At 49.5% G+C, this 16,733-nt stretch overlaps 1 protein-coding gene across 1 annotated transcript; it reads right to left on the bottom strand.

Annotated features, from left to right (window-relative positions):
- Window positions 1-10,822: 10,822 nt before the first annotated feature.
- Window positions 10,823-11,848, bottom strand: LOC132380697 (C3a anaphylatoxin chemotactic receptor-like). The gene has a single exon (XM_059949683.1). It carries the CDS (start codon window positions 11,846-11,848, stop codon window positions 10,823-10,825), a length of 1,026 nt encoding a protein of 341 aa, XP_059805666.1.
- Window positions 11,849-16,733: the final 4,885 nt, after the last annotated feature.

Here is a 16,733-nt window from a genome sequence, read left to right on the forward strand (position 1 = left end):
CTCACCAATGCACTGGGATATATTAACTAAGTTTCCATACAGAGACCAATAGGAGCCTGGAATAGACTGTGGTGGCAATAGATAGATAGATAGATAGATAGATAGATAGATAGATAGATAGATAGATAGATAGATAGATAGATAGATAGATAGATAGATAGATAGATAGATAGATAGATAGATAGATAGATAGATAGATAGATGGATAGATACTTTATTCATCCCCAAGGGGAAATTCAACATTTTTCCAGTGTCCCATACACTTATTGTAGCAAAACTAATTACTTAAGTATTTAACTCAATATAAATATGATATGCATCTAAAATCACCCTCCCAAAAAGCATTAATAAATAGCTTTTAAAAAGTTCTTAAATAGTTACTAAAGTGCATTGAGTGGTAACTTAAGCTCAGTCCTAACCCCGGCACTTTAACATGTCTTGCCCCTGGTGTTTGAATTGTAGACCCGAATGGCGTTGGGGAGTAATGATCTCTTCATTCTGTCTTCATACCATGATGGACTATGATAATTCAACAGACTAATGGAGGGATGTGAACCATGTCCGGACAACAATGATTAATTTAATTGGGTAGACACATCAACGCAATCACAGTGGGTCAAAGGGCCTCACTCTCACCATACTGGTCCATCTTCCATGTTCCTGGTGTTCTGTGCACCACTCTCCACTCCAGGTCCCTGATGAAAAGAGGTAGCCCACCCTCCCATGTCGTCAAGGGATGTCGATCACCAGGATGTCCGTCAGCCCCTGGCCTTGGAGGAGGTGGAGGGGTCAGCAGTGTCATTCCCCAGCTCTGGCCCTTCCTCGGGGCAAACCTGGTGCAGCGAGGTGGCTGGGAAGCCCCTGGAGACCCAGTGCAAGTCCCGGCCAGCGAGGATGAAGACAAGGCGTTCGGGGGAGCTATTGAAGAGGACAAGCCAATGGTAACATACCTGCAATCCCAAAGGCTGGGATGGTGGGGTGGTTGTAGGCCCCACTACGACACAAGCAGTGACAGGGAGATATCAGGCGGCAAAACCCATTTGAGGAAGTTCGGTTATGATACCAAGAAAAAACAATGACTTCACTCAACAGAGAAAAACAAATACCTCCTTTATTTATGAGAAGTAATATAGAATATAGATATCTGTGTCTATTCCGTGCCCCAGGAGAGTGTGATGGGAAGGTGTTGAGTGAGCTTCACACTGTGGCTTACCCCGGGAATGTGTGATGGGACGATGCAGAGGGAACTTCACATTGTGTCTGACCCCGGGAGTGTGTGATGGGACGGTGTGGAGGGAGATTCACTCTGTGTCTGACCCTGGGAGTGTGTGATGGGATGGTGTGGAGGGGGTTTTACTGTGTCTGACCCCGGGAGTGTGTGATGGGATGGTGTGGAGGGGGATTAACTCTGTGTCTGACCCCAGGAGTGTGTGATGGGACGGTGTGGAGGGAGCTTCACTCTGTGTCTGACCCCGGGAGTGTGTGATGGGATAGTGTGGAGGGATATTCACTCTGTGTCTGACCCCGGGAGTGTGTGATGGGACGGTGTGGAGGGAGCTTCACTCTGTGTCTGACCCCAGGAGTGTGTGATGGTACGGTGTGGAGGGAGCTTCACTTTGTGTCTGACCCCGGGAGTGTGTGATGGGATGGTGTGGAGGGAGCTGCATTCTGTGTCTGACCCTGGGAGTGTGTAATGGGATGGTGTGGAGGGAGCTTCGCTCTGTGTCTGACCTTGGGAGTGTGCAATGGGACAATGCGGAAGGAGCTTCTCCTTGTGTCTGACCCCGGGAGTGTGTGATGGGACGGTGTGGAGGGAGCTTCTCCCTGTGTCTGACCCCGGGAATGTGTGATGGGATGGTGTGGAGGGAGCTTCACTCGGTGTCTGATGGGACGGTGCAGAGGGAGCTTCGCTCCACCCCTGATTTTGGGAGTGTGTGATGGGCCTCTACGTCTGACCCTGGCACTGTCTGGTAGGACAGTGTAAAAGATGCTAACTCATTCGATTTTACTTACGAAAGAACCTTTCCCCAATGTTACACTGCTCCAAATTGTTCTATGTTACATTCAATTGTCAGGGTGCCTAGGGTCTTTGGTGATTTGCCTTGCCCCCTGACGACATGGGGTAGTGGTTAAGGGGTTACTCTGGTGGGAGGTTTGTAACCAGCGTTTTTCCATGCGGGGGTGGTCAATTTTGTAGGCTGTCCTCTGTCAACGATATACTTAGAACAGGAGACATGGGGACAGAATTAGGCTGTTCTGGAAAGTACAGTCTTTGACATCTACAGACTCTATAAAGCCATGATACCATAAGACATGGAATTACAATTAGGCCATCAGGACCACCAAGTCTGCTTCACCATTCCATTAACGAGCAAGTGTACAGGTGTACCTACCTAATAAAGTGTTCGCTGAGTGAAGGCTTGTTCCAAATATGGGCGGAGAAATGGCAGATACAGTTTAAACTGAAAAAGTAGGAGGTGTTGCCTTTTGGAACCTCAAATGTAAGGGGTATGTGCACAGTTAAGGGCAGGACTGACCTACCGAGGTCTACACAGTCCGAAGACATAGTTCCTTGAAAGTGGCCACGGAATTTAATCAGCTGATTTAGATCTTACCGTTCCTTGCCTTCCAGTATTGCATAGCTTCTCAGCCCAGTGGAGCTATTCCTAGAAGGGAGGAGGAGGATTCGTCATCATCATCATTATGAGCCATGTCATATGATATCATCATCATGTGACATGTCCTATGATGGGGACGATTGTGGTTACAGTGACTGATTGTTCTTAAATTTTTCTACAGAAATGGTTTGCCATTGCCTTCTTCTCAGCAGTGACTTTACAATTCGGGTGAAGCGATCTGCAATCTTGTCACTGTCTGGGTTTCCTCGTTTAACTGGTTTGGAACAAAAGTCAGTGAGCTGCCCCAGACAGGACACAACAAGCCCCTTCCCCAGAGGTCCCAGCTCTCCCATACACCCCAGCAACCAGTTCAACTCAGAGTTTAATTAATTACTGTATCAATCAGTTTGGAACCACGTCGAGGGCCTGTTGCTGTGCTGTCCTTTTCTAACGTTCTCTGTTCTGTTCCTGGTCTCAGCTTACTCCGTCACTTTCTGAGACAAACAATCAACCTTGGACAACTCTCCCTACAGCTAAATCCCTCAGAACCAAGGCAGCATCCTGGTGAATATCTTAACTCTCTCCTAACCCTTTCCAGAATCCCATGAGCTCTCCAAATGTGAATGAAGCAAAGCTTTACATAGCTGCACCACCAATTTTTCACTTTTATATTCAACACTACAACCAATAAAGGCAAGTTTGCCGTACGCCTCCTTTAATGCAAGCCGAAAGAGACCTCAGGAAGGGAATGAGGAAACCCGGGAGGGGCCCTGGCCAAGTAGGATTGAGGTGAATCCCAAGGCATTCTATGCATTCATCGAGAGCAGGAGGATAACTGGGGAGAAGGTGGGACCACTCGAGGTAAAGAAAGGAACATTTACTTGGATGCAGACAACCTAGTGAGGATCCTCATGAGGAATTTGCTTCTGTATTTACCGAGGAAAAGATATGGAGGACCAGGAGACCAGTGCTGAGTGTATATTTATATGTCAGTGCTTATAGAAGTCAAGGAGGAGGAAGCGTTGGACCTCCTAATATTAAGGTGGATCGATGCCCTGGGTCTGATGGGATTTACCCCAGGGTATTGAGATGAGATTGATGGGACCTTCACCAGTAACTTTGGAAAAACTAGTTGAGAAGAAACGAAAAGCTTATAAAAGGTTCAAGAAACTAGGTACTGTTAGAGCTCTAGAAAATTACAAGGGTGCTGGGAAGGAGCTCAAGAATGAAATTAGGAGAACTAGAAGGGGCCATGAGAAGGCCTAGCTGAGCAGGATTGAGGAAAACTACAAGCATGTGAAGAGCAAGAGGATGATCCCTGTGAGAATAGGACCAATCAGGAGTGAGAGTGGAAAATGTGCATGGAGTCAGAGAAGGTAGCCGAGCTACTTAATGAATACTTTCCATCAGTATTCACCAGTAAGAAGGACCTTGGCAATTGTGGCGATGACTTAAAGTGGACTGAAATGCTTGAGTGTGTTGACATCAAGAAAAAGGATGTGCTGGAGCTTTGGAAAGGTGTTATGTTAGTTAAGTCGCTGGGACCAGGCGGGATATTCCCACGTGGGAAGCAAGGGAGGAAATTGCTGAGCCTCTGGCGGTGATCTTTGCATCATCAATAGGGACAGAAGAAGTACCGGAGGATTGGAAGCTTGCAAACATTATTCCCTTGTTCAGGAAGGAAGTAGATGTAACCCAGGAAGTTATAGACAAGGAAGTCTTACGTCAGTGGTGGGCAAGTTGTTGGAGAAGATTGAGAGGCAGGATTTATGAGCATTCGGAGAGACATTATCTAATCTGGGATAGTCAGCATGGCTTTATCAAGGGCAGGTGAAGCCTTACGAACCTGATTGACTTCTTTGAGATGTAACAAAACACATCGATGACGGTAGAGCAGTCGATGTAGTGTATATGGATTTCAGTAAGGCATTTGATCAGGTTCCCCATGTGAGGCTCACTCAGGAAGTAATGAAGCATGGGATCCAAAGAGGCCTTGCTTTGTGGATCCAGAATTGGTTTGACCAAAGAAGGCAAAGGGTGGCTGTGGATGGTTCGTATTCTTCATGGAGAACGGTGGCCAGTGGTGTTCTTCAGGGATCTGTTCTGGGACCCCTCCTCTTGGTGATTTTTATAAATGACCTGGATGAGGAAGAGGAAGCGTGGGTTGGTAAGGTTGTTGATGACACAAAGGTTGGGGGTGTTGTGGATAGTCCGGTGGGTTGACAGAGGTGACAGCTCGACATCAACAGGATGCAGAACTGGGCTGAGAAGTGGCAAACGGAGTTCAGCCCAGACAAGTGTGAAATGATTCACATCGGTAGGTCAAACTTGAAGAGAGAACATAATATTAACAGTAAGTGTGGAGGATCAGCTAGATCTTGGGGTCCATGTCCCTAGGACACTCAAAGCTGCTGTGCGGGTTGACAATGTTGTTCAGAAGGTGTATGGTGGGTTGGCCTTCATCAACTGTGGAATGAAGATCAACAGCCACAAGGTAATGTTACATCTATATGTAATACCCTGGGAAAGGTTTCACTGCTAATGTAGTGGTTGTTCTGTAGCAGCAGTGTTTGGGTCATGAGATAGAGATAATGGGGGCTTTCGAATATGCACTACCCGAAGAAGGGAGTGTTTTTTCTTGTTGTGTGCCTGAGAACAAGGTGATCCGAGTCTTTTGTTCGGTGAGAGATGAAGAGAGAATTTGCCTGAAAGGAGAAGTTGTAGCCAGCAGGATGGAGTGGACTTGGAGTTGAGAAAGTCCGGGGAGATTGATGGAGGACCAACGGCAGGAAAACTGTGAGCTCCAACTTGTGCACATTAGACAGTTTCATTAAAATGGGCCGTTTTCTTTTTGTTTTCTTTACTGACCCTTTAGTCAAATTAAGAATAATAAAGCTTAATTGTTTAATTCCATATGGTGTACTGTCGGTTATTTCGTGGTACTGACTCATAACAGGGGAACCGATTACACAGCATCGACACGAACAAGCAGTTTTGGTCCTCAGATTCCACACGTTTGTGGGCCAGGGACTGTCTTCCCTAGGCTAACACCGCCGGCCGAGCCTGAGGGTGACATATATAACACCTTGGTCAGACCCCACTTGGAGTACTGTGCTCAGTTCTGGTCACCTCACTACAGGAAGGTTGTGGTTTCTATAGAGAGAGTGCAGAGGAGATTCACAAGGATATTGCCTGGATTGGGGAACGTGCCTTATGAGAATCGATGAAGCTCGGGGAAATAGATGGAGGACCAACGGCAGGAAAACCAGGAGCTCCAACATGTCCACATTAGACCGTTTCATTACAATACGCCATTTTCCTTTTGTTTTCTTTACTGACCCTTCCGTCAAATTAAGAATTATGAAGCTTAATGGTTTAATTCCCATATGGTGCAATGCCTGTTCTTTCATGGTACTGTTATTTCTGTTATTTCATGGTACTGATTTGTAACGGGAGATCCAGTCACCCAGCATCCACACAAACGAGAGATTTTTGCACCTCAGATTCCACATGCTTGGTGGAGCCAGAGACTGTCTTCCCCAGACTAACACAGCCGGCTCAACCTGAGGGTGACAATTGTGTGGCTGTCATTCCGGTGGTAGAGTTGGATACAATACGGTCTTTTAAGGGAGCTTAGCAAAATAGAGGACTCTGCGGTAGGGAAGTTCTAGGCAGCTTCTAGAGCAGGTTACATGGACAGCACAGCATTGTGGGCAGAAGGGCCTGTAAAATGCTAGATTTTCTCTGTTCTCTTGATGGTGTGATGTATAGTGGATGAGACTGGCAAAGCATACAGCGTGATATACTGATGATCATTTGGGCTGAGAAATGCCAGGTGGAGTTTTACCCTGATAAATGTGAGGTGCTGCACCTTGGCAGGGCAAATTTAGAGAGACAGTGCACTGTTCAGGGCAAGATTCTTAATCGTGTTGCTGAGCAGAGAGACCTCGGGGTCCAAGTTCACAGATCCATGACACCAGCCACACAGATCAATAGGGTGGTTAATAAGTCTTATGGGATGTTTGCTTTTAGTTCACAGCTGACGAGTTCAAGAGGTTGAGATACAACTTTATAAAAGTCAGGTTAGGCCACATCTGGAGTAATGCATGCAGTCCTGGTCACCCGGCAAAGGATGCTGAGCTTTGGAGAGGGAGCAGAAGAGCTTTACCAGGATGCTGCCTGGTTTAGAGGGCATGTGCTATCGGGAGAAGCTGGACAAATGTGGAGTGTTTTCGTTGAAGCAGCAGAGGCTCAGAGGAGACTTGGTTGAGGTTTATAAGATAATGAGACTCATAGATAGAATAGACAGGGAGTATCTTTTTCCCAGGGTAGAAATGTCTACCAGAGGGCATGCATTGAAAGTGAGAGGGGATAGGTTCAAAGGGGATGTGAGGGGTAAGTTTTTTACTCAGGGAGTGGTTGATGCCCGGAATGTGCTGCCTGTTATGGTGGTCGTGGCAAATGCATTAGAGGCTTTTAAGAAACGTTTGGATAAGCACGTGGATGTTAGGAGAGAGAGGGATATAGACATAGAGAAGGTAAAAGGGATTAGTTTATTTGGAGGGGTTTGATTTAGCTGGTTCAGCACAACATTGTGGGCCAAATGGCCCATTCCTGTGCTCTACTGTTCTCTGTTATCAGTCCATCTACTCATGTGACCACTTTCAGGGAGCTGTGGACCCCAGGGACCCCAACATCCTCCTATTGTTCATCAGCGCTCCTTACATTCCTGCCATTTACTGGATACTTTCCCCAAACTTTTAATCCTGCAAAGTTAAACGCCTGATTTCATCCAGAGTTTGCAATCCAAACATCAGTTAAAATCAATTCCTGAACCCTGCTGGAAGCCCGAGGAGAGTTTACACTGGGAAATACACTGTACACACCGTATACACTGGGAAATCATTAGATCCTTTTTTTTAAAATGCCTCATGTTCATCTGGATTAAACTTCACCTGCCATTTCTTTGCCCATATTGCCAACATTTTTATCTGGATGATTGAAATGTGATTTAAATGAAACCTTTTGAATATTGAAAGGCCTAGAGAGAATGGACATGGCGAGGATGTTTCCTATAGTGCCGGAGTCTGGGACCAGAGGACACAGCCTCAGAATAGAGGGAAATCCTTTTAGAATGGAGGTGAGGATTAATTTCTTTAGCCAGATGGTGGTGAATCTCTGGAATTCTTTACCACAGACAGCTGTGGAGGCCAGGTCATTGGATATATTTAAAGTGGAGGTGGATAGGTTTGGATTCATCAGAGAATTAATGGTTAAAGGGGAGAAAGCAGGAGACTGGTGTTGAGAGGGATCATAATCAATGTCAAGGTACAACAGACTCAATGGGACACATCGAGAGAGATATATATACATACACACTTACTGTGATTCAGTTTTTTCTCTATTGTTATGTACTGCAATGCATTGTACACAGTCAATAAATTTCTCAACATCTGCCAGTGATTCTGAATCTGGTTCAATACAATACCTGGGGATTCTCTTTTATCCCACTCACCAAGGAGACTTTTGGCCACCTTCAACCCCAGCTTGAGTTCTTTCCTGGTACATTTGCCTCTCATTCTCACTGAAGGGTCGTTCTCTCCACAACGGCTGCGGGATTGGACCCGGGGATCCACTGTTAAGCCTGGGTGGAGATGCCTTCAGTTTAAACATCTGCTGTTGCAGAACCGGTTTTGGGCAGCAGGGGGAGACATCGTAGAGGGATCTCTGTGCCGAGCAAACTGCTGAATTCAGCTGAATCCTTTCTGTACGTGACCCGTATCCCACCATTCCCTGCACGATCATGTGTCTACATACACTCAGTGGCAACTTTGTTCGGTCCCTCCTGTACTGAATAAACCAGCCACTGAGTGTATGCTTGTGATCTGCTACTCTGTCCCGTCCACTTCAAGGTTTGACGTGTTGTGGTCTCTGTTGTAACGAGTGGATATTGGAGATACTGCCACCTTCCTGACAGCTTGAGCCAGTCTGGCCATTCTCCTCTGATCTCTCTCATGAACAAGGCTTTTTCTCCCACACAACTCAATGGGTATTTTTCATTTGCTTTTGCACCATTCTCTGTAAACTCCACAGACCGATGTGTCTGAAAATCCCAGGAAATCAGCAGTTTCTGTGATACTCAGACCACCCCATCTGGCACCAATAATGCATCCTACAGTCAAAGTCACTTCGATCACATTTCCTCCCCCATTCCCATTTTTGGTCTTAACCTTTTGACCATGTCTGTCTGCTTTTATGCACTGGGTTGCTTCCTAGTGATTGGCTGATTAGATACTTGCACTAACAAAGAGTCCACTGTGTGTAGAAGTCTCTAGTGTCGCAGTTAGCACAGTACGGGAGACCCGGGTTCAATTCTGGCCACTGCCAGTAAGGAGTTTGTACATTCACCCGGTGACCGTGTGAGTTTCCTCTGGGTGATCCGGTTTCATCCCACAGTCCAAAGACGTACAGCTTGGTAGGGTAATTGGCTATTATAAACTATCCTGGGATTCGGCAGGTTTAGATCAGGTGATCACTGGGCGGTGTGGCACGAAGGACTGGAAGAGTCTAATCTGCTCTGTAACTCAATAAATTCATTAATTAAACAGGCCGGTGCTTCCACTACCACCTCCACCCATGGCAGCCCACTTCTGGCACGCAGCACGTCTCCTTTAAACTTTCCTTCCTCTCCCCCTGAAATGAAGCCCTCTTCCCGGGGGCAAGAGGAGAAACTGATCGTCACTGTCCATCCCATCCAAGCCCCCATGATTTTATAATCTTCCAGCAGGTCTCCCCTCAGTCCCCGGAGAAGACGATCCAGTTTTGTCCACCGTCCCCGTACAGATCGATCTCTACCCTCCCCTGATGTTGCTGCAAGTTTTTCCTTCTAAACCGGCGATCCCATGCTTTTCTGTGCCATGGTCCGATCACACAAGGGGTCTCTCCAGACCCCAGGGTGGGGACCGCTGTTGTAAACACAAGAGATTCTGCAGCTCTTGCTAACTCTCCCAGAGCAACACACACAAAACGCTGGAGGGACTAAGAGGAGCGATTGTTGGCTTATTATGCGCCGCGTCGTATGACGTAGGTGATTACGGACTGAGATCAACACTGTTCTTGGCAATTTTCCTACAGAAGGGGCTTGCCATTGCCTTCTCCTGGACAGTGTCTTTACAAGACGGGTGACCCCGGTCATTATCAATACTCTTCAGAGATTGTCTGCCTGGTGTCAGTGGTCGCATCACCCGGACTTGTGATCTGCACCGGCTGTTCATATGACCACCCACCACCTGCTCCCATGGTCTCACGTGATCCTGATTGGAGGGTCTGCAACTTGCCCAAGGGTGACCTGCAGGCTGGTGGTGGAAAGGGGAACCTTACGTCTCCTTTAGTAGAGATGTATCTCCACCCCACCACCCTAGGAACTATGGAAATAGATAAGCAGTCATGTTTATTCATTTCCATAGATGAATAAACATATCTTTTACTCATTTTATTAATAATTTTATTTCATAATTTTATTTTTAATAAATAAACAGTCCTGGTGAAGGGTCGTGGCCCGAAACTTTGTCCAGCCCACAGCTGAAGTACAGTGTCCAGTTCTGGTCTCCACACTACAGGAAGGAGGTGACTGCACTGGAGAGGGTGCAGAGGAGATTCCCCAGGACGTTGCCTGGGACGGAGTGTTTCAGTTATGAGGAGAGACTGGAGAGGCAGCATCTGTTCTCTCTGGAGTGCGGTTGAGGGGTGACCTGTGGAGGGGGCAGTGTTGGGGGAAAAAATACCGCACGATCGAGATAATGTATCTCGTCGCCATGGCAATGAGGAAGCCAGGCCCAGGAGGCAGTGAACCAACTTGGCCTGGACTCACGCAGAGGGTCCTTTGAGCCAGGGCAGGTTTTTTTTTGATCGGACGCTATCTGGCGACTGCGTGGAAATATTCAGTTAGTTGCTCAAGGGTTGAACAGATCACAGGCAAATCGGTGGTGGGGGGCAGGGGTCAGTGGTTGGCTTTCAGCCGAGGATTTTCGTTCACCAGGCCTTGAACAGTAGGCCTTGTAGGATTGGGGCAATGGTAGGCAGAACGGTGGAGGGGTAACATGTGCGATAATGGCGGAAGGTGACAGAGGTGAAGATGGATTAAGGGGTATCAATGACAGGACGGAGCGAGGAGCCAGCATTGGCGGGACATAGGGGGAGAGCCCTCACACTCTGGCATCTGTACTGGAGCTAGTCTTGATGCGCACCCTCCAGATTGACTCCATCCGTTCCTCAGCAAAGGCCAAGCGGAGCGAGGTGCACAGGGAACGTCGGAAAACTTGGCGGAAGTCGCGGCCGGCAAAGACATAGAGGATGGGGTTCAGGGCGCTGTTGAGGGAGACTAGGCCCATGGACAACCTATCCCAGACCCAGGCCTCCGATTGTTTGGAGAAAGCCTGAGCTAGGCCGCAGATGTTGTATGGGAGCCAGCAGAGGAAAAAGGCGGCAACTACAACTGCAGTGAGGCGGACAGGCTTCCTGGTCTTGCTGGTCTTGGCGAACTTGCCCCTCTGCAGCTTCTGGCCAATCAGGAGGTAGCAGAATGCCATGATGATGAAGGGCAAGATGAAGGCAAAGAGGGCCCGTGTCACCTCCACCACCTCCCTGGTCCGGTCTCCAAAATAAGTCCCAGTGTAGTTCAAGGTGCAGTAAGTCAAGTTGAACTCAGGGTCTATGTACATCTTCCGTGTCAGCAGAGTAGGCAGGCACATGAGGAAGGCGAGGCCCCAGGCCCCAAGGCAGGCCGCACGCACCCAAGACAGAGACCGGTGAGTCTGGGACCAAACGGGCCTAGTGACGGCCAGGCAGCGGTCAACGCTGATCATGGTCAATAGGAAAACACTGGCGTACATGTTGAGGACGATGGCCGAGGGAATGAGCTTACAGAGGACATTGGCTCTAGGTGAGGATTTTCCCATGGCAAGGTAAGCCATCTGGAAGGGGAGGCTGAGGCAGTAGGTCAGGTCTGCCACAGCCAGGTTCAGGAACCACACCGTGTTGACGCTCCGCTTCATCTTGAAGCCTGTCACCCAGATGACGGCCCCGTTGCCAGGGACACCCAACAGGAAAGTGAGGGCGTAGACAAAGATGGACAAGATGGAGGCTGCTGGCAGTCGGGTCCCAGAATCCTCAGGTAAGGAGTAGTTTCCAAAGGAAGACATGTTGCTGAAGTAATCATCTCCATAATACATCGTGCTGAGCCTGGAGGGGAAGACATTGTGGAGGTGAGAGAGGTTGGGAATGGAGGGAGGGGACAAGAAGAAGGAAGGAGGGAGATGGGTGAGGCAGGGTGAGATGGGGGAAAAAAGGGAAGATGGGGTCAAAAGTAGAGGTGCATGAGAGAGGAGAAGTAGGTGAAGATGATGGAGGACAAAAAAGGTGTGAAGGGAAGGGAAGAGGAGGAACTGAAACGGGGGGTGAGGAGGTGCAAAGGGAAGGGAAATGGATGGGTAAGGGGAGGATGCTGGGTGCTGAAAGGTGGAAGCAGGGGAAGAGGAGACAGAGAAGGGAGGACAGGTGAAGATTGGATGGAGAAGATGGTGGGGGATGAGGAATGAGGACAGATGAGGGAAGGGAAGAGAAATGGGAGAGAGGGAGTAGAGAAGGTGACGGGAGGAGGGGAGGGAAAGGGAAGAGAGGGAGGGATGGGAAGGGGAGGGGGAAGAGGGAAGTGGAGGAGTATGGGATGTAGAGAAGGATGAGGAAAGGGGAGAGTGGGGATGATGAGGAGGAGGGGAAAGGAAGAGGAGGAATAGTAAGAGGAGAAAGGGGAGGGGATGGGGTGGACATGAGAGGAAGCGGTTGAGGAGGAAAGGGAAGGGGAGAAGAAGGTGGGAAGAGATGGGTGGGGTAGGAGGAGGGAAGGGGTGGAGGAGGGAGGGTGAGGAGGAGGGAAGAAGGAGGGACGGGAAGAAGGAAGAGTGAGGGGAAGGAGGGGAAAGGAAGGGGAGAAGGAGGGGATACAAGGAAGTGGAGGAGGTACAGGGAGCAGGGTTGAAAGGGAGGAAGTGAAGGAAGAAAGAGGGGAGGAAAGAAGGATTGGATGGGAACGGACGATGAGGAGGAGGGAAGGGGTAGGTGAACAGGAGGGGTGAACAGGGCGGGCAGTTGTAGGGAAGGGAAGGAGGGGGAGGAAGAAAGAGGGGGTGGAATAGTAGAGAAGGGGATGAAAAGGAGGGAGGGGAAGGAAGAGAGAAGAGGAGGAGGAGAGAAGGGGTAAGCAGGAGGGAAGGGGAGGAGGAGAAGCAGGAGGAATGAAGGGATGGGGAGGGGAGAAGGAAAGGTGGAAGCATTGCATAGGAGATGGAAGGGTGAAGGGAAGGAGGGAGGGGGTAGAAATGGGGTGTGGGGAAGGGAGGTTCCCCACAGTGGCAGGGACAAGCAAAGAGAAAGGGGGACGGAGGATGTGAGGTGAAGTGGGGGGAGGGTTGAATGCAGGTACGGTGGAAAGAATAAGGAGGTACGGTGGAAAGAATAAGGAGGAAAAGAGGGGAAGGTGAGTGGCAAAGGGTGGAGGGGCAGGGGCAGAGATGGAGAGGAGGGAAGAACAAGAAAGGGTGGGGTGAAGATTTGAAGGGGGTGGGAAGGAGAGGGGCCTAGATGGAGAGAGGAGGGTTGGAGGGAAAAGAGAGAGAGGATGGAAGTCACAACCATCTCCCCCCTCACTGCCCCTCCTGCACCACGGTGCTCACTCCTCACCAGCCCTCACACACCGCATTGGTTCTCCTCCCTGACAACCCCTCCAGCCCCACAGCAGGGACGAGAAACGGACGGGAAAGGGGAAGAAAGAGGCCTTCAGTGTGACACTCCCTCAGCACCTCCTCTCCTTCAGCACGGCACTCCCTCCTCACTGAAATGAACATAGTGCACTCCACCATCCTCACCTCCCCAACACCACCCCACCCTCTCCCTCCCCACCATTCATCAACCGCTGCCGGCCCCTAGGGACCCCAGCTCCGGCATTCCTTCCTGGGCCCCCACCGACTCACCTTGGAGCCTGCTCTCCCTCTCGATGAAGTTCAGCCTCCCCGGAATCTCTGGCTCACTCCGTCCCCCCGGGCAGCTCGGGAGAGTTGGACTCAGATCACAAACTGCTGCGACCACAGCAACCAATCCTGAAGATAAACTGTGCAGAAACGAACGGAAGGGCTGTCCGCAGTCCCGGTAGAGCAGGGAAGGGAGAATAGGACGCTGGTCCGGGAGCAGTCTGGAGAGTCGAGTTGGTCCCGTCTGAGGCTGAAAATCACATCAGTCTTACTTTTTCACTTCTTTTTAATCCCTGGTGTCCAGTTTATTAGCTCAGTTCCTCAAACTGAACTCAACGGCAAAGCGTTGAAGAGAAACCACAGGAGTTTCTGAATGAGAGAAAAAAGTGTAGACATCTGATCAAACACTCCTGCGGTGAGGCACAGGGTGATGCTCCATACGCACCGTCTCATCACGTGCTCGTAGGGTCAGAAACAGAGTGAAGCTCCCTCCACACCGTCCCATCACACACTCCCGGGGTCAGACACAGAGTGAAGCTCCCTCCACACCGTCCCATCACACACTCCCGGGGTCAGACACAGAGTGAAGCTCCCTCCACACCGTCCCATCACACACTCCCGGGGTCAGACACAGAGTGAAACTCCCTCCACACCGTCCCATCACACACTCCCGGGGTCAGACACAGAGTGAAACTCCCTCCACACCGTCCCATCACACACTCCCGGGGTCAGACACAGAGTGAAGCACCCTCCACACCGTCCCATCACACACTCCCGGGGTCAGAAACAGAGTGAAGCTCCCTCCACACCGTCCCATCACACACTCCCGGGGTCAGACACAGAGTGAAGCACCCTCCGCACCGTCCCATCACACACTCCCGGGGTCAGTCACAGAGTGAAGCTCCCTCCACACTGTCCCATCACACACTCCCGGGGTCAGACACAGAGTGAAGCACCCTCCACACCGTCCCATCACACACTCCCGGGGTCAGACACAGAGTGAAGCTCCCTCCACACCGTCCCATCTCACACTCCCGGGGTCAGACACAGAGTGAATCTCCCTCCACACCATCCCATCACACACTCCCGGGGTCAGACACAGAGTGAAGCTCCCTCCACACCATCCCAACACGCACTCCCAGGGTCGAGACCACTGGGCTCCGCGGGGTGTAAATGCCACTGTGGATAGAGATGGCAACATTCTGGTGTAATGTCTATTGTCTATTTGTAGTGCAGCAATTGTGTTTGCCACTGTTTTGTATATGTTGTATAGCACTGATATTTGTAATAAAGGATTTTGTAATTTAAAAAAAGGGTCAGACACAGAGTGAAGCTCCCTCCACACTGTCCCATCACATGCTCCCGGGGTCAGATACAGAGTGAAGCTCCCTCCACAACATCCCATCACACACTCCCGGGGTCAGACACAGAGTGAAGCTCCCTCCACACCGTCCCATCACACACTCCCGGGGTCAGACACAGAGTGAATCTCCCTCCACACTGTCCCATCACACACTCCCGGGGTCAGACACAGAGTGAAGCTCCCTCCACACCGTCCCATCACATACTCTGTGTATCAGACACAGCGTTAATCTCCCTGTTCACCATCCCACCACTCACTCTCAGGGTCAGACACAGAGTTAATTTCCCTCTACACGTCTGATCCCACAGTCCCGGTGTGGAGCTGGAAGATTAAGTCAGTGGGGTGGGGTGGGGTGGGAGGGGGTCGGTGGTGTGGTAGATAATGACAGTCATCAGTCTCGAGATGTTGCCTGTTTGACTGAGCTGGGGCCCACCGTTGGGAGAAGAGGCTGGGCACAAGATCTCTGGTTGTTGGGAAAGAGTTCTGTCCCTCTGGGAGCAGAGGAACTCCTGCTGTGGGTGGCAAGAGGTGTCTGTGGAACTGTGAGGCACAAAGGAGCAAAGACTGTGACAGTCCCACCATGAACTCTTGCTGAAATCCCTCCCCTTCCCAGTTCCCTGGTGAAGACAGGCAATACCTTGGACATTTCACTTGACAAGTCTGGGCAGCCCGCAGTCGGCCTCTGTGAGGAGATCTTCTCCCAAACTCTGGACCCGCATGGGAGAGCGTCACTGTCTTTGCTCCCACTCCCCACAATCCATCTCCCCTTTCCTGGGCCGTGGGCTTGTTTTCAAAGCGATCGTTTCTCTTTTTTGCCTCCAAAGTGCTCCCGATGCCTGCTTTAATTTTACTGGTGCAGTGTTTGTGGCAAACAATGTTCATAACACAATGTTTATATTAGGATATAGGATGAAGATGAAATAAATAAAATATATTTTCAAAAGATTCAAAGTACATTTATTATCAAAGGCTGAATAAATTATAAAACCTGGAGATTTGATTGCTTCCAGGAAGCTGCAAGGGAAGGAACCCGAAAGAACCCAATTAAAATATAAAACCCACCCCCAATGGGCACAGAGAGAAGGGGTGGGGGGGGGGACCTTGCAAACAATGGAAGCAAGCATTCCAAAACAGATTGAATCCTTGGATCCAAATCCCTGGAGCACCCGGATGACCCAGAACCCTCCGGATCAGCTGATCATTTCAGCGGGACAAGTTGCCGAGAAGTTCACAGACATGAAGCACAGCAGCGAGGGGCGGTCTATCACCCTCAGCGCCACAGAGACAGGAGGAAACATCACAGGATATACATTTATTTTGTCCATAATTGTGTGTTGTTACATACCCCGTGGGTATCCTGTGAGTGTCTTATGACCATGATGTAATTAAGTATCTGGTGTGCACGATGTAATGGTCTGGTGTTGGAGTGGTTATCTAATTTCCCTCCAGTGTGAGGTCACATGATGACATGTTTCAACAGATATAAAAATGAGAAAGCCTGCTGTGACAGGGGACTTTTGAGTTCAGTCATTGTGCAATTCGTCAGTTACTCTGTTATGCCGACTATTTGTCTCAAGGCGCAGTTTTGTTTCAAACTGGAGATTTACTTCCTACTGTAAGGTACTGAATCGTTGTGCTGGCAGTTTTTGCCAATTGCTTCCAGTTGTTTGATGTGTCTTTGATTTAATTTTAAAATCTAAGTATTGGAGAGTGAAGACTTTACCAAAG

Source organism: Hypanus sabinus, chromosome 24, assembly GCF_030144855.1.
Source record: "Hypanus sabinus isolate sHypSab1 chromosome 24, sHypSab1.hap1, whole genome shotgun sequence".
Classification (NCBI taxonomy): domain Eukaryota; kingdom Metazoa; phylum Chordata; class Chondrichthyes; order Myliobatiformes; family Dasyatidae; genus Hypanus; species Hypanus sabinus.